Raw genomic sequence first — 18,626 nt, forward strand, 5'->3', positions numbered from 1 at the left:
AAATTCATATCCGCAATACACGGACCGCACGACCAGTTTCTGCGCGGTCGGAGCAGTCACTCTGCGGTCGAGTTTCGCCGTGCGGTCGACTGCTTAGAGCTGCCGGACCCACCATACACGGACCGCTACAAGCGGTTGCTGCCGCCCGCGCGCCTCTCCATCAAATAAAATAAAATACTAACTAATTCATCAAATGAAACCAAAAACATTTTAGTGTCTTCTCTCAGCTGGGGATACAAAGTATGAAATATTCCATGCTCTTGATTGTAGTATTGGACGCACCCACATACTACGGTGTCTTCTAGGCCTACGCTTGCGTAATAATAGTACAAGTAGCAGTGTTTCTTCATCGAATTCTATCTTGTGAATGAACTCGCATCAGTATTATTTTGCGGTCGAACACAACTGCTCCAAGCAGTAGTAGCCGACTGCATTATGCGGTCCGTCTATTATATGGCTAGCGTTAGGGCGTACCTGAATATGTTTATTTGTTACGTTTTTTATATTGTGCATAATACGAAATCCTACAACCTTATATAGGGCTTGGCTTGAATTGCATATGTTTCTTAGATCATTTTATTTGTAATGGAAGGTGTTTCTGACATATGTCGTTGATTTTTGGGTCATTGACGATCTCAGAGAGTGGCACGCTTAAGCCACTAGGCCAACGTTATTATTTTATATAGACAACTCTTGTGTATAATTCATATTTTTTTTAGATAATACCGAATATCACCAGAAGTTACAATGGCGCAAGAATAAAGTGTAAAGTGGTCAATGAAGTTGGAAAAAGCGAAGAAACAATAATTCTTGAAATTTCCTGTAAGTTTTCCAGGTTTTTCATGATGCGTATATCTGCGTCTGTATTTTTGGAATAATATGGTGTTCTGTACCTTCCAACTCGGAACTATTCCCGTTGCCGTCGCAATAAGACTTTTTTATATGTTTATAAATATATTTTTTTTAATAATAATTATACAATATTATACAGACGCTCCAACGTTTCGTAACCGCCCAATGGACGTTGAAGCGGAGTTGGGTAAGCAAGTAACGCTCAGTTGCGATGTGGATGGGTTCCCGGAGCCAGAGTTTAAATGGCTACATTTGGAGGAAGACACTAATATCGTAAGTTTTCTAATACCTGCGAGAGCTTTGTGTTATGTGCCAAGTCTAATACGTGCCTATAATAATTGCTTTACAGAATGTGGGTAAAACAGCCAACCTCACACTAACAGCCGACACGCACACATCAGGGCGGTATATGTGTATAGCCTCAGTGGAGGGGTACAAAGAGATAGAGGCAGAAGCCTCCATATTTATAAAAGGTATGTAAACTTTTATTTGAAATCGATTACATAACATTGCAATAAAAAAACGGTTTAGAGAAGAATCGAATTAGACTAAGCAATCACGTGCATGTTAAGTTAATTTTAGCAATTTATAAGTTATATTTATGTTAAAATGTTTTATTTTTATAGTTGTTTTAGTGATATTGACTTAGCTCCGATTTCATATTACCTGTCTGTTGCCTTTTTTTATAAAAAATATCCTGTTAATTTATTCTCTGAACAATTACATTTTCCTTGATACTCGAAAATACATTTGTAAAAATATCAAGTATCATATTAAATATTCATTATTATTTTTAATAAATTATCTTTGTATAGACTTTGTACGAATGTACAAATTTAATTTTCTACTTTTGTTTAAGTATGTCTATCTACTAATATCTTTGTTAGCTAGGTTATCTTTATACACTCTTTCTTGAAGGACCATAAGTCGAATTGGTTAGGAAATACTTCAGTGGGCAGCTGGTTCCACATACTGGTAGATAGAGACATAGAAACGCTCAGTTGTGGAACGATGGTCATTGGTCGTCTACGTGATACGGATGATATTTTTTATTCTGTATTGACGTCCGATGATGAAAGTTAACGCATTCATCTTATATCTTTTTAATTGGACCATTCACACCAATTGACCTAGTCCCATGTTAAGCTGGTAAAGCTTGTGTTATGGGTACTAGGCAACGGATATACATACATATTATAGATAGATAGACATATAAATACATATTTAAATACCCAAGACCTAAGTACAACACCAAATGCTCATCACATGTCGTTTCAGCCGGGGATCGAACCCGGGACCCTTGGTTTGTACTAACCACAATAAGCCGTCAATTTACATTGGATAAACTAAAAACTGCTGACCCCATGAATATATTTATTTCTTATCATATACAGAGGACAATATTAGGATAAAAGCTTTATAGACCAGTGCAGATAGCCTTTAAAATAAATAAAAAGTGAAAAAAATTACAGTAGGATGAAACCCATTAGAAAAGCTGGGGAATATGATCAAAATGAAAGGAAAAATAAATTACGGTCGATCTGAGGTCGGGAAGGGGTAGGGGGGGAGTTTTAAGGGTAAAAAACGGTTTATCTCGATTTCCGGCAAAACTACAAGTCCTATCGAAGAAAGTTAAATGGCAAAGTTGGAGATAATAAAAAGATCTAAAACTTTTGTATTCACACATTTTTCACATAACCTCAAAATTTATGTGAAAATTTCAAAAAACCAAGTTTTTGGTTTTTTATTTTTATCTTTAACAAAAATTATTTTTTTTTAACGAAATTTGGTGAAAACTTACCTTTCTATGTCCCAAATACACTGTAATTTATTTGATTAAAAATATTTATTTGTTCACCTTATTTTGAATTAATATCGAAAAAACACCCTAATTTTCAATCGAAAATTCTGACGTCAAAATTTCAGCTTTTTTCAAAAAGTTGGTATGATTTCAGTTCGTTGAAATCTCTACTTTCCTATGGTAAAAAAATATATATATATTACCATAGTAAATCTTCTCAGAAAACGCAAAAAATCGTATGCAGTAACGCCCAGACCTGTCATCCCCTTCCCTACTTCTCTATGAATCTTCTTTAAATTATAATCAGATGCCTATTTATTACTATTTTAAGATAATTTATATATACCTGAGTGACTTAAAAAAAAAATTTAGCCTTTAGATGGGCTAAAATTTTCGTATTTCATAGAGAAGTAAGGAAGGGGATGACAGGTCTGGGCGTTACTGTATACCATTTTTTGCGTTTTCTGAGAAGATTTACTATGGTAATATATATATATTTTTTTACCATAGGAAAGTAGAGATTTCAACGAACTGAAAGCACACCAACTTTTGGAAAAAAGCTGAATTTTTGACGTCAGAATTTTCGATTGAAAATTAGGGTGTTTTTTCGATATTAATTCAAAATAAGGTGAACAAATCAATATTTTTAATAAAATAAATTACAGTGTATTTGGGACATATAAAGGTAAGTTTTCACCAAATTTCGTTAAAAAAAAAAAATTTTTGTTAAAGATAAAAATAAAAAACCAAAAACTTGGTTTTTTGAAATTTTCACATAAATTTTGAGGTTATGTGAAAAATGTGTGAATACAAAAGTTTTAGATCTTTTTATTATCTCCAACTTTGCCATTTAACTTTCTTCGATAGGACTTGTAGTTTTGCCGGAAATCGAGATAAACCGTTTTTTACCCTTAAAACTCCCCCCCTACCCCTTCCCGACCTCAGATCGACCGTAATTTATTTTTCCTTTCATTTTGATCATATTCCCCAGCTTTTCTAATGGGTTTCATCCTACTGTCATTTATTTAGGTTTCAAAAATTATCGGCACTGGTCTATTAATGAATATTGACATACAAATGAAACCCTGCCAAAGAATATAAAAATATATTAAATCAATGTATGTGTGTAAAGCATAGCTTTCTCTTATTAATTTGAAACTATATCGTATTAATTTTGATTCCTCGGAACTCTTTCGATAGAGATAAAAAAATCTTAAAGTAAAGTAAAATACTAAAGCCCGAAAATTTACCTCGGCTGTCGCAATTGAAATTTTAAACAAAAGAATTGCTATCAATGAAAAGAACTGAGAAATATGAAACCAATGCTTTTAGTAACGCTACTATGTGATCCTATTAAATATATTTTTTAAGTAAGCAGCTAGAATTCTACAAAATACGCTGCTTTATTTTATCAGTACTTAACCATTAGCGCCGCACCTTAGGTGACCTGAAGCTATTAGAATAGTGATTCGAATGGGCCGTTGAAGTAAAGTTATTGTCATTTTCATGGCCCAGCCGGCTATTAAAATGACTCGTATTTTTAGGAAAATTATTATGAATATTCGCTTTAATTCAATATAAAATCACGTAGATGGTCGCTTATAAACGAACTTCACAGACTATTTAAGAAATAAAATAATAAAAAAGTAATAATAAGTGAGTGGCGCTGCAACCTTTTTAGGTCTGGGCCTCAGATCTCTGTATCTGCTTCATGATCATTTGTCAATCACACGTGCCGTTGATATTTTTGGGTCTAAGGCAAGCCGGTTTCCTCACGATGATTTCCTTCACCGTTGGAGCGAATGTAAATGACATAGACAGAAAGTACAAGCACAGCTGGGGATCGAACCTGCGACCTCAGGGATGACAGTCGCACGCTGAAATTACTAGGCCAACAGTGCTCTCTTTGACTATGATTGCTCAAATATAAATATTAGAAGTTATCACCTTTACAACATCACCATCATTTATTAAAAAATACATCTTTCTGATAGAATGGCGATTAGTTGGGTTATTCAAAAACTAATCGAGTACTGATTCATAGGAAATCAAGCCAAGGACTTTCAGCTATTAAACAAATTTTAAATTCGTAATATAATCTTAAAGAAAAAAGTAGTACTATTAATTGCTCATCATTTATATTACATATATACGTTATAATTATGATAAAGCAGGTATAAATTTAGTATTTGGGTCTCATTTTATACAGTAAAAGCGTGGACTGCGTAAACACTTTTCTCGAAGAACTTAAAAAGCTCGCTCGGCTTAAATAAAAGAGTGATCGTATGAATTTTTAGTCTAAAAGTGCTGAGTCTTCTTTTAGGAATTATGCTTAAATCTTTTGTAATACCTGTTTTACTCTTAAAGGTTAGAATTATCCTTTATATTTTGCGAAATGTTAGAGTTTTATATATAATTTTGAGAAAAATCTTCGGCAACATAATACTAATTAAATGTCAACGTGTGTTCTACTGATCTATGGAACGTAGGGTTGACACAGGGGTCTGTTTCACTTTTATTACAAGTGGCTTCTATGCCATCGATTTTTAGAACAAGGACAGTTTTCATTACGTTTCTTCAACGTACATCCAAGTGTTAATTGCACATTAAAAGAGAAATGAAACAATACACCGGGGTCCGAACGCTCGACCTTGAAAGGCTTTTGTTACTTGTGTTACTGCTCCGTAGCTGTAGTGATATGTCTTATTAGATTAGAAAACACTTCATTAGAACAAAAAAATATTTTCTATTATATATATTTCTGACTGAATTTTTTAATTTATTGAAATCAACTAAACTTCATAAACTTGCGGTCACTACTCGTAAGTAATGCTATAATATAGGCTTATAATGTTATACTTACTTACTACCAACCATAAACTAAGACAATGTTTCAATATACCGCAATTAACTTTCAAGTTAATTTAAATTATATTTAAGTATACAACCTCTTTAGGTTTTGGCCTCAGATTTCTGATTCTGTTTCATTATCATTTTTAAATCTAATAGGCAAGTAGGTGATCAGCCTCAGGAGGCTGACACACGCCGTCGACTTTTTGGGTCTAAGAATGTCGGTTTTCTCACGATGTTTTCCTTCACCGTTCGAGCAAATGTTAAATGCGCACATAGAAAGAAAGTCCATTGGTACACAGCCGGGGGAACCTACGACCTCAGGTATAAGAGTCGCACGCTGAAGCCACTAGGCAAACAATGCTCACTAATTAGATAAAAATGTATAAAAACAATGTTTAATTGCCGATTTTTGCCGTAAATCGCTGACAGGAAAAGATTGGCCACCCTGTTAAATTGAGAGCATTCCTTCGTTGTTCCCTTGATGCACGAACATTCTTGGATTTTGTACAACAATCAGGAATCTACGAGATCTGGTTCCTTTTATACTCGTTAGTGATTTCGTTGTATACTTCTTTAAAGCCATCTTTTCTCTTTGTATCTTGGCTTTATATGATCAATAGATGTACCTACACTACAATCAAACACAATTTTATCCACAATTTTAACCTCTAAAATTTTGCCTCATCCCTATCTTCATAAATATTTATTTTTGCGCTATATGTTATTTTTGTATTGTGATGTAATTGTTCGCCACATCTTAATATATATAAATTACGTGTCACGTTGTTTGTCCGCTATGGACTCCTAAACTACCAAACCGATATCAATCAAATTTGCACACCGTGTGTAGTTTGATCCAACTTAAAAGATAGGATAGCTTACATCTTAATTTATACCCGCAATGTTATTTTATTGCAAATATTTGTTTATTATTTGATACAATTCTAACAGATGGCACTGTGTTGAAAGTACCAACGTTTCACAATAGCTACAATTTAATGGCATAACCACCAAAAAAGCATGGTGGATTGGTGTTCTCCTGCCGTTTCTCTTGAATAGCTTACTACTATGTAATATAGCAAAAATCTTAGCCACAGCAACACTTGGCTGAGTCTGCTAGTATATTATATATCTCAATCTCGTGTAGACAAACTACACACAATGCGCTTTACAAATCACAATGTTTCGACAGTAAACAATATAGGGAAACATAAAGGGTAACAATTTATATGAAACGGTCACATTTATATACGAAATACATCAAAATAGTGGTACCATTATATAAAAACAGCTCTTAATCTGAGTTTACTCTAATAATACACCTACAATTAACAATTCTCACTATAAATCAAAAAATAAATCCACAGACCTTATGTAGTTAAATGGATTAAAGTTTTAAAACGCAGTAAGCGTCAAAATTAATCAAGATTAGAAACGATAGTTGGTCAGGTGCCGATATGAATAAAATTATCGTAAAACCTTAAGAAATATGTTAAATTAATTTATCCCGTTAAGAGTGCTATAATGGCATTAAATTGATGAAAATAAAGGCCTCCCAGTAATTGATAGGTTATTCGAAACATGGTTTTTACTTAGCGTTTCCCATCAACTGCCAAGCTCAATTGGACCCATTCAAAATAATCATAATGTTTAGTAAGCACTACTTCAACATTACTTATAACAGGTCTAATCATCTGATATTAGAGAAAAATTGCAATATTCAAAAATTGCATTATTCGATATCGGTATTTTAGTGTGAGAAATAAATAAAAACTAAAATAAATCAGTAGCGCTACAACCTCTTGGCTTCAGATTTCTGAATCTGTTTCATGATCATTTTTAAATCAAATAAGCAAGTAGGTGATCAGCCTCCAGTGCCTGACACACGCCGTCAACTTTTTGGGTCTAAGACATGTCGGTTTCCTCACGATGTTTTCCTTCACAGTTCGAGCAAATGTTAAATGCGCAGTGCGCACATAGGGAGAAACAGGCGCACAGCCGGGGATCGAACCTACGACCTCTGGGATGAGAGTCGCACGCTGAAGCCACTAGGCCAACACTGCTCTAATTAAAAAAGGGGTCTCTATTAAATTCGTCCTTCATTTTATTTGGCGCTCACCAAGAAATACTATCATAAAAACAAAAAAAAAAATTTAAACTTGTTACATGAAAATATTTCATGTGAATATAATTGTGTAATATTTTTATAAGAATGCCATTGTTCCCAGGTCCACCGAAGATAATATCAAATCACACGCAATTCGGGTCGCAAGGTGACACAGTGAATATTGAATGCGCCGCGTTCGCAGTTCCGAAAATCGATAATATCGTGTGGACATTCGAGGGAAAGGAGATAGATGGTGTACATGATCAGGTGAGATTGTAAATAAAGTTCTCAAGGACGCGACCACGGTGGCTATTTTCAATTATGGTTGACCATTACGCAAACGCACGAATGTGTGCTTGATTGAAACTTGTTTTCTTTGTATTCCATATCTCATTTAGTGTGAATTATTAAAAATAAAAACGTTTTGAAAATGACTCAGCATAAGCTCAAAAGCTCCTTTAGCTTTAAAAGTACTTGATGAGAGGTTCTAGGAAAGGTAACGTATCTCGGAAACACTTTAATGTAAATTAAACCGGAAGCTAAAGGCAACAGAATATTACTCTTTTGAAATCTTACAACAAAATATACTTCATATTAGTAGAGTTATGTAATTAATTCCCGACTATGTCTGTTGTTGAAATTACCGGTGTCATACGATCGGCATATTTAAATAAAAGTATTTTTGAAGATAACTTCTTAGGCGCATGAGGTATACATTTTTACGGGTGAAACGCAATATTGATACTATTAGTGTCACGAAGATGTGCAGCGTTATTGTCGAAGAAAAGGGAGAGAGCGAATGAGACCGATTAAGAGAGAGTGAGAAGAGCGTATTACATTAAAGAAATTCTATTTTTAAATTTAAATTTCGCAAAGAGAATTTATGAAATATTAGTATTTTATATTTTATGCAAAATCATTTATTGAAATCTCAAATGACGAATTGTAAATTAAAATGCCACGTGTTTTTATTGAAGAAATAAATTAAAAAAAATAGTTTCTTCGTATTATTAATTTGTATTAATTTTTGACACTTTTAATATTTTTAATGACAATTAAATTCCTAACATATTTTCCTTTTTTTCTCCCTCTTAGTCTCGGAAAACTAAAGTTTTAGTTTTGTATTTTATTATGTTTATTACCTGCACATGGTTATATTAATTTGACAGTGTGGGTTTCGATTGCTCTAATTTGATTGCTAGGAGAAGGAAGGAAGGAATTAAAGCTATACCTGTGATTTCCAAAGAAATTGAATGACCTAGTCACCTATTTTTTTATAAAATTTCACCGCTGGCCGTATTAAGACAGGATTTAAAAAATGCATTTGTGTAATTAAATATCCTATTCTAGGACTATGCCTTTCAAGAGGACATCCAAGTTGGCGGTGTTGTAAATTCTACACTTATCATCCGAGAGAGTCAATCCAAGCACTTTGGTGTCTACAGATGTAATGTGTCCAACGACTACGGGAGTGATATGATTGACATAGTATTGCGGCCTACAAGTATGTATTTTTTTACTTTTTCATACAAAAATTAATCTGGAATTATATAGGAAAACACCTTTTGTATGACAATCAAGGTTTATAGTAATTTAACAAAATGATCGACATAATGTATTACTTTTGGAAAAACTGTATTATTCTATTATTGATTGTTTTCGTGAAACATTATAATTAATATGAATTTGATTACGTTATAATATTTTTTAATAATGTGATGTTGTATACAAATAATATAAAAATTAACTATAATGATTGATATAACATTTTTGTACCATATTCTTGCAAATACATTATTATTATTATTACTCCGAAACCTTAATTCCTTTTGCAGTTGAAATATTTTATCACCTCTTTACCGGAAAGATATTTGTTTATAAAGTGTGTTGGGTTATTGTTTACTTAGGAAAGGACAACGAGTAATTTGGTCCATCAGAATTGTGTAAATATTTTCGTCTATGTGTTTCGTTATATTTAATATTTGTGTGGGTTTTGTAACTATACTGTATATATATATGTATACATGTATACAAGATATTTATATCATTTTACGATATTTAACATAGTTTTTGTTGCGGCTATCAAGCGCTTAAAACATATGACGAGCATCGGTAAATCAGTGGTGCTACAACCTTTTTAGGTCTGGCCCTCAGATTTCTGTATCTGTTTCATGATCATTTGTCAATCTAATAGGCAAGTAGGTGATCAGCCTCCTGTGTCTGAAGCACGCCGTCGAGATTTTGGGTCCAAGGCAAGCCAGTTTCCTCACGATGTTTCCTTCACCGTTCGAGCGAATGTTAACCATTGCTATATCATAATTAATTAAAAAATACAGAGTTAAAAGAGACTAAACTAAACTTATATATTTTAGAATCATTTCCCCTTCTACTAATCCTATTTGGCATAACATCTGGAACCATCATGGTAGCAGCAGTCATAATGCTGGTGATATTGTGTCAACGGAAACAGCGGAAAAACAAGCAAGCACAGGTGACGGAAAAGCCAGATGTGACAGTTACTGCCGAAGAATTGTATAAGGAGAATGATAGGAATTCTAATATTAGTGACTTGAAGTTAGAGTTGCGACAAGCGAATGGAAACTGTGAAATTGTGAGTAGATATTTGTAGTATTAGGATATATACTCTCAATGAAAATGTCTTTGATAAACTTTTACTAGTAGAATTTACTATATTAATAAAATCTTACTTCTTAATATAAAACTTAATTGTTAATATAAAAATCTATAATCATGAGAATCAAAGAATATTTTACTAGTTTTAATAAAGGTGATTGATTTCTAAACGTGGTACGTTATTTGAAACACTTTAAATTAAAAATGTGTGAAACACAGTACGTATAGTAATTGAAGACAGTTAAATTTTAAGAGTGTATTTAAATTGTTTGCAAATAACTGGTGATAAAAATGCTTTATAAAAAATATCTAAACGGAAATCTTAACTGACTAGAGCGGTTTAAAAGCGCTCTTTTGTGACTTCTTTAAACACTTGCTTAACGCGGCAAAGAGGACTGATCTCCAATCTGCAATCTGATTTAAAAAAAGATCTAAAAATGGACATATTTCAGCCCCAAAACTCTTTACGGGACCTCAAACAACACAACCATTTGTTTTTGCAATACTCCAGATTCTAAGCAACAGCTCTAAATAACTTTTCCTTTTAGGACTATTCAAATACGGGATCCGACAGTACACTTTGCTCTAATGCGAAGCTTGGTAGTGGCATACCTTTGGCTGGTACTGTACCATTATCAGTGAACCAGGCCAATACATTCCCATATAGATACAGCAATGACTACAGTGACCCTGCGTATTCAGATTATAAGGTAAATAATTAAATTATTTCTAATATAACTTTACATAAACATGTCATTATTTCGACATGACATTTCATATAACTTATGATGATTTTAGTCTGCGTACTTTAGACTATTTTTCCTGGAGGGAAGAATACAGATAGTAGACATTGAAGCCATATGTATTACCATAAATATAATACAATTATATCCATAATTTTCTTTGGAAATTAATAAAACTCGGTGTCTACATATTATTATATAAGAAATTTCTATCCCTTCAAATAATTTTTGTGGAAAGACTTATTAATTAAGTATACGTAACATACTGTCTTTCTATATGTTCACACAGAGAAAAATGAAATTTTCCTTTGAATAATTGTAATGTAGAGGGAGGGTAAAACTTACTGAGTTTCTTGCCCGTTCTTCTCATAACAAGGCCTCCTGGTAGTTTTGCGAACGGATGGCGTAGTCTCTTTCGCGAATTTTGTAAACGTTTTTGACATTCATAAGCATGCCCTAAGACGCATTTAAACTGAATAAACGTATTTTGATTTGAGAAAAGAGACGTCAATATTTAAATTATGAATGCTCTTACTCTTTATATTCATACTTAAGTATGCCATTAAAGCAACATTTACAACAGGTGAATGGTTATTCCACGTACGTCCATTACGGTCATGATTACACGCCCGGTTCTTTGAGGGTGCAGTCACCCACGATGGCCGCTGATAAGCTCACACCGAATAGGTAAGTCTTTGAAAGCTCCTTGAATTTAGAACATCGTTAGACTTGCCAATAGTGTAAAATTTTCGTCTAAAAACGAGTCCTTGCCAATGGAAATTTGAGAGCTTTTAGATTAAAAAATATACTTCACATTATGTACTCTAAAACTCACCCTAAGGTGATACAAGTATTATTTATAATTAAAATAATTAATTATCTTTCTTTTTATTCATTTTTAATTATTTCTATTAGTAATAATAAGGTTAAAAAAATTTAAATACTGTAATGTATTTGATTGTAATGGTTAGTAATTAACGTTATGTTAAATAAATTATATTTTGTAATGTATGTTATAAATCGATGAAAACAATTGCCAAAGAATTTTTAAATATTTTTATTAATTGCGACAGCTCTTCGTCTTGCTTTAAAATTAAATGTAGTCATTCCATTTGTATTTACAATTTTCTTAACCAACAAAGTAGTAATAAAAATTATTAAAAGAAAATTAAAACAAATTTAAAAAGTTTGGTCCCTTTGGCAGTGTACCTTTAACTTTTGCATTGCATATTATCTTTAGCAGTGTTATATCTAAATTAGTTTAACCCTAGAAAGATAATCATATTTTGTAATACGGAAAAGATAATCATGCGTAAAATTTACGCAAGAATTTGAATTAGTTGTAGGTCTAGGTTTAATAGTTTATTTTAATGAACTGTATGTTATTATATATACACATATATATGAATAATTAATACTGCAGATAATTTTTTAAACTCCTTTATTTTTACTTAAAAAAAAAGAAAACTTTAAACGTGGTCCGCTACTTCACTGTCGGTGTCCTCACACGGAAGCTCGTCATCACTTTGCATAAGAGCGGCCAGGATTTCGTGTTGGTTTCAATTGATACTCCCCATTGTGATATATATTTGCCTCAATATCTTTAAAAATGAAATTATAATATTAGTTATAATATAAAGGATTAAAACAGTACTAAAACTGTCATATAAGCCAAAATCATAAAAGTCACGATAAAGATAATCATGCGTAATTTTGACTCGTCGTCATCGCGGCGGTCGTTATATTTCAAAATCGGTGGCACTTACCTTATTGACACTTACGTCACGCGGCAGCTCCCAACGACGAATGAGATGTCCTAAACGCACAGCTATGGATTCGCGCTAATTAGAAAGATAGAGCAATTATTCGAAAACGCATGCGTAAATTTTACGCAGACTATCTTTCCAGGGTTAATTATATTTCTAACCGCCACAGTATTAATTAATAGTTATGATTGTACCTTTTACTTTGAAATACCTATTATCTCGAGAATCCGATATTAAAATACAACAATTTCAGATCAATAAACGGTAGCCTACCGAGAAGTATAGACACGCCGTCAGTGCAATTCAGTGGGAATGGCTCTCAGAACAATTCCTTACAACGTTCGGCCAAACGCCAAGACAGTTCCAATGCTCTGAATAATTTAGGAGTGCCCAGTACTGAAGGTAAGTGAGGTTTAAATTTAGAATCTTTTTGTTCGACATTCAAAATTTAAATCGTATTTGAAGTGTCAGTTTATGTTCTAGCTTTAAAATTGTCATATGTTCATCTACAGGCAGTGTAATGTAGGCTTTCAAACGCGTCGAAAATATGCCTGACGCGTTATTATTATTCTTCATATAATACATGTGTGTGGAATCGTGGACATCGGGGTCTGCAATTATTTACTAATTTGAATCCCTTAGAACCTGATTGGATTTCGATAAACGGGAGTCGTGGTTCGCTAAGTATCAAATCTTACCAAAAGATAGCAAGGGACCTTTTTTCTTAATGATTTTAGTAATCTAAATGTTCGAAAAATATTTTACTTCAATGTTCATGCAATAGGAAAAGTAGACGTTACAATTTATATGTCCGTTTTATTAATTAGGTCTAGATAGTTTGACTGTTTATACACTAACTTAATAAAACAGATATTTCTCAAATATTTTTAGTGTGCCTTTGATATCATTTGCCATTCTCAGCCCTCGTTAGGTCTTTTTATAAACAAACTAGCAGACCGGCCGAGCGTTGCTGTGGCTAAGGTTTAAGTTATATTACATAGTAGTAACCTATTCAAGGGAAACGGTAGGAGAACATAAGTCATGGGGACCACCATGCTTTTTTTGGTGGTAATGCCATTAAATTGTAGCTTATTTGAAACGTTGGTACTTTCAAGACAGCGCCATCTGTTAGAATTGTGACTATCAAATAATAAATAAATATTTTGCAATAAAATAATATTGCGGGTATAAATTGAGATGTCATCCTATCTTTAAAGTTAGATCAAACTGCACACGGTGTGCAAATTTGATTGAAATCGGTTCGGTAGTTTAGGAGTCCATAGCGGACAAACAACGTGACACGTAATTTATATATATTAAGATTATAAATCTTTGCAGTGAATCGTATTCCCAATGGAGGTATAATCCATGGCGTGGACGTCCGATATGCAGCGACATATGGGAACCCGCACCTTCGGAGTGGTCTCGGGTTTACAGTCAATACAGCCAAGCCAGCTTCCACGCCAGCTCCACCGCCTTACTCATCTGTTAGAACCTCAGTTATACTACCTTCAGGTGAGAATTAAAAAAAAGTGCGTGCGTACAAAGTCCACATGTCAGAAGTGAAACTTCTTTGGCAAACTAATTTTTAAGTCTTGTTCATATTTATACAAATCTAAAACTTTAGATTTCCGAGACTTAGAGAGGGAGGGATACAAATTATAAACTTATTTTTTTCAATTTTTTTCATCGATAATAAAACCACTGGCATTTTAATTTACAATTCGTAATTTGAGGTTTCAATAAATTATTTTGTATACAATATAAAATACTAATATTTCGTTATTTTTTTTACGAAATTTTATTTTAAAAATAGAATTTCTATAAGATAGTTTGCCCTTCTCACTCTCTCTCTCTCAATCGCTCTCTCCCTTTTCTTCGACAAAAACGCTGCACATCTTCGTGACGCTAATATTATTATTATTGCGTTTCATCCGTAAAAGTCTTACCCTATATATATTTCAGAACTATACGGAATGAGACGTCCCACATATCTTACAGAAAATTAAATTTTAGAGATAGTATCTTTGGATGCTGTGGGTGTTCACTGTTCATGGGCGGTGGCTCATTGATTTCGTTTTTTCATCACATTTTAATAAACTTCTCCTTAGTTTTAGTTGCTTAAACAAACTCATAATTTCAATTCCGATGTAGACTAAACATTTATTTATAGGTACCTCATCCCACTCCATCACGTCTCCTACAAGTCTCGCGTCCCCGCAATGCGCAACGAGTCCTATTACTAACTCCACTATGTCCACTGACAGTGCGCAACCACCCGTGAGTATAAATATAACTATAAAATGTGTTACTTATATAATTAAAAACTGGAAATCGATAATTTTTTACATACCTATAAAATTGATTACTAACCGACCTACCTATCTTTCTGGTCTTATAAATATCGTATTGACCTTTAAATAATTTCTATCAATTTCCAAAAATGAATAAAAAAAACATATTTTTAAATATAATAAAATAATTTAATTCAAGATTTTTCTTGGTTGATTTAAAAATATTCAAACCGCTTTTATGTGCCAGCTTTCCACTGTCTACTAATATATCTGTCTGAGAAAACGTACAAAATGAAACTCAAGTAAATTCCTTTTATTTTAGCTGGGCGTGGCCACATCTTCCACCACACCTCAATCGCCCAGTTCCCACTACATATTAGCACCGTCAAATAGGACATTGAGTAATTCTACCGTTACTAAAAAAGGTAAGATCTGCTTCCCCTCGAGATATACTTGTACCTTACATAAAAACCAATTAGTTGGAAATCATGTATATTTATAAAGACTTAGGCTAACATTAATGATTAAATATTATTTTAATAAACATTTATAAAAATAACATAAATTTTTCTATTTAAAATGTATGACGTCACTGAAACACAAGTGAATTTGGCTGGGACGTTTCAAGTTACTTTGTATTCACGATAAAAAACTGAAGCCATCGGATTAATACTATAAACATAGGACATAATAATACAAAAAACTTTATTTATGTCAAAAGGGTTGTGACAAAATTCATATATCGCTAGTCCCCACACTAAGGAGTCCCTGTGTTGTGGGTAACTAGATGACATGATCTCATAAGACATTAAGTTTGAGTGAATGGGTGTGTATGCACATGTATTTGAGACTTAGCTGAGAGGTATTATGATCGTGCGCTGTGTCTGTATTAGTTTTTGGAACCTAATCTTAGTATTTTTCTTAATATCGTTAATACAATCTAAAGATACGACTTAAGGACTGGCTTATGAGCATACATTACGCAGTGTTAGAGATGCTTCTGAGACCTAGTATGTAGCACACTTTAATCATTCATTCACTGACTCACTCACTTACACATTTGCACCCACACTTATATTAAATTATATATTTTAAGGAATGTATAATTAGGTTTGTTATGGAAGAGCTGGGAACCCTGACACAGGAATTTCTTACTTAAATGGGTTCCCAAATCTTACACATTGTAATGCATATGTACTTAAAATGAATAAATACATTTTTATTGATTTATTTGTTTAATAAACATTGGTTTAGGTCTATTATTACCCCAAATATGTATAAAGATATTATTTATATTCACAAATTGCTGCTGTACTTATCGAAGAATATTTTTACAGGTTGCACAATTCAAACTGCCCTGGCAACACATGTATAACCGGTAATCAGGTACATAGACTTGGAAGTAAAAAGTGACAAAACTAGTGAATAGCGAAACATAGTGAACTTTGATAGTGACAAATACACGTTAGTGAAGTGATAAGTGGTTGCGATTTCCTAACTATAATAGTTGTTAATGTGGGTTTTTTTAAGATGTTTGTACATTAGTTTTAATTTTTATAGTTTATTAATGTTTTATTGTTGGTATGAAAATGTGTAATCTAATCAATTTTTTTCAACTTGATCTAAATTTAATGCTTCAATTGCGGTCTTATTTGTAAACATTCTTGTTCTGTCCCTTCGATGTTATGCCATGAAAATCAAGGGACATTAATTAGAATACGTTTTTATTTAAATGTGTTTATAAATAAGATGTTTGAGTGCTTTTCTGATTAGAGAATTAAATTCTAATAATTAGTCAATTTTATATCTGACTGAATCTCGTCTACGTTGTAAATATTGTATAATATATTCATTGACTTCACTATTTCATAGAATTTATTAGTTAAAATTTATCGTAAAAGGAATATTGGTATGAAATATACTAGGAACTGATAACTTGATATCATGAATATTAAAATGAAATGATTAATTTTCTAAGAATAAAACACGTCAGGATTGTCATTCACAGTAACTTATACTAAAACATAAATATTTCAACAAAGAGGTTTTACTAAACCTCTAAACTTCAGGTTTGAAATATGTTCATTTTCAAAAATGGAACAAAAACTTTCAATCTCCTTTCGTCGATGTGTGTGTTTAATTTCATTTGAAATCACAAGCACTTTCTTCGATCAAATTGCCAGAAATATCTGCTTAGTGATTCATACATTGAATATTCATAATTCATCGAAGCTTATATAGTTTTGCAATATAAAATGAGCAAATAAATATTTTTAGTATTTTATGAACAATATCGCCCCAGTATCGGGCTTATAAAAGTTTTAACATTCTTCCAATAGCGCTTAATGAGCTTGGCTTTTTTAATACCTTTATAGAAATTTTCTATCGATTTCTTCTTTAGAAAAGACCGTATCAATTCTCAAAAGATTCGCAATGCACTTGCAAGCATTCTGGCAATGTGAGGGTATCACTAAACATCAGATGAGAATCCTGCCCGTTTCACTCCTATTACATAAAAAAAAATCTATACAGGTTTTAAGATAAATATTAATTTAAATTAAAAGCTTACTAACTAATATATTGGGTCTTGGCCTTAGATTTTTGAATCTGTTTTCTTTGTGTTCTATATATTAGACAAGGCAAGTGAAACACGACTTCGATTATTTAGATAATATGTCGATTTCCTTGCAATGGTTTTATCGTATATGTTGATAGTCGTACATATATAAACAGGTATAACGACTTCAAGGATAAGAGTCGATTGCTTTTAGACTCTATTAATGGTAAAATCGTTAAATCTCTTTACATAACTGTTGAACATTGATATAAGTTCTGAAAGACATTATTTAAATTTCCTATTAAAAGCTACAGTTGACACTATGGTCATTAACAGTTGTTCGCTAAATTGTGCTTTCCAAACGCGTCATAATGAAACAATAGCTACTAATATAAGACGGCTCACTCATTTTTACACGCATTTCTAACGATACGCGTTCTCCCTTCCGTTTGGTTAGAACAACCCACTCCATAAGTACTTTACAATTCTATAGAATTTTTTTTTATGGCTCTGGCACGGTTTGTGCATTAGCCAGTGTCAAGTATAAGATTTTTTATAATTCGTGCTTGCCTTAGAAATTCGACCGTGTCCTCCATGTACGGTTTAAGCACTCCCCCGGTACTGCACAACCCTCCCAAAGGCCGAGAACAAATTTAAATTAAATTAAAACTTGCCCTCGAATCGGGAATCGAACCCGGTACCCCTCACCTAGCTGCCACTTAATAAGACCGCTGGGCTATGAGGCCCTCTTCTATAACGTTATTCGACATTCATAAAAAAAAATATTGGTTGTTTGTAAAGTAGGTTTACGATCGAGATGTTTACGTGATAACGTCTTATTGGTGATATAAGTTTTTGGGAAGTAAGGAATTAATGAAGATAACAATTTTTTCAAATTTTAAATTACATCTATCGTTTTATTCACACTTTTGATGATAAATTTCGGGTGTAAAATGACAAGTTTACTTATTCGACTATGATATACATTTTTCTTCATACATTCACGGAATGACTGGCAG

At 32.7% G+C, this 18,626-nt stretch overlaps 1 protein-coding gene and 1 long non-coding RNA gene across 3 annotated transcripts in view; one reads left to right on the forward strand and one right to left on the reverse strand.

The window, feature by feature from the left end:
• The window catches only part of LOC125052484 (irregular chiasm C-roughest protein-like), a 103,726-nt gene extending 85,538 nt beyond the window's left edge, over positions 1-18,188 (forward strand). For both annotated transcript variants that reach the window (XM_047653363.1, XM_047653364.1), the window contains exons 10-22: positions 720-822; positions 992-1,125; positions 1,202-1,325; positions 7,735-7,880; positions 8,964-9,117; positions 9,986-10,224; positions 10,796-10,957; positions 11,574-11,677; positions 13,010-13,158; positions 14,095-14,271; positions 14,930-15,036; positions 15,373-15,475; positions 16,388-18,188. In XM_047653363.1, the coding sequence (XP_047509319.1) occupies positions 720-822; positions 992-1,125; positions 1,202-1,325; positions 7,735-7,880; positions 8,964-9,117; positions 9,986-10,224; positions 10,796-10,957; positions 11,574-11,677; positions 13,010-13,158; positions 14,095-14,271; positions 14,930-15,036; positions 15,373-15,475; positions 16,388-16,425 (1,740 nt within the window). In that variant the 3' untranslated portion in view covers positions 16,426-18,188. The remainder of the gene's footprint in view (positions 1-719; positions 823-991; positions 1,126-1,201; positions 1,326-7,734; positions 7,881-8,963; positions 9,118-9,985; positions 10,225-10,795; positions 10,958-11,573; positions 11,678-13,009; positions 13,159-14,094; positions 14,272-14,929; positions 15,037-15,372; positions 15,476-16,387) is intronic.
• On the reverse strand, positions 12,417-12,910 carry LOC125052485. The gene is made up of 2 exons (XR_007117452.1): positions 12,757-12,910; positions 12,417-12,591 (listed from the first exon to the last, which is right to left on the reverse strand). It is a non-coding gene; the product is annotated as an uncharacterized LOC125052485 (long non-coding RNA).
• Positions 18,189-18,626: the final 438 nt, after the last annotated feature.

Source organism: Pieris napi, chromosome 9 (assembly GCF_905475465.1).
Source record: "Pieris napi chromosome 9, ilPieNapi1.2, whole genome shotgun sequence".
NCBI lineage: Eukaryota > Metazoa > Arthropoda > Insecta > Lepidoptera > Pieridae > Pieris > Pieris napi.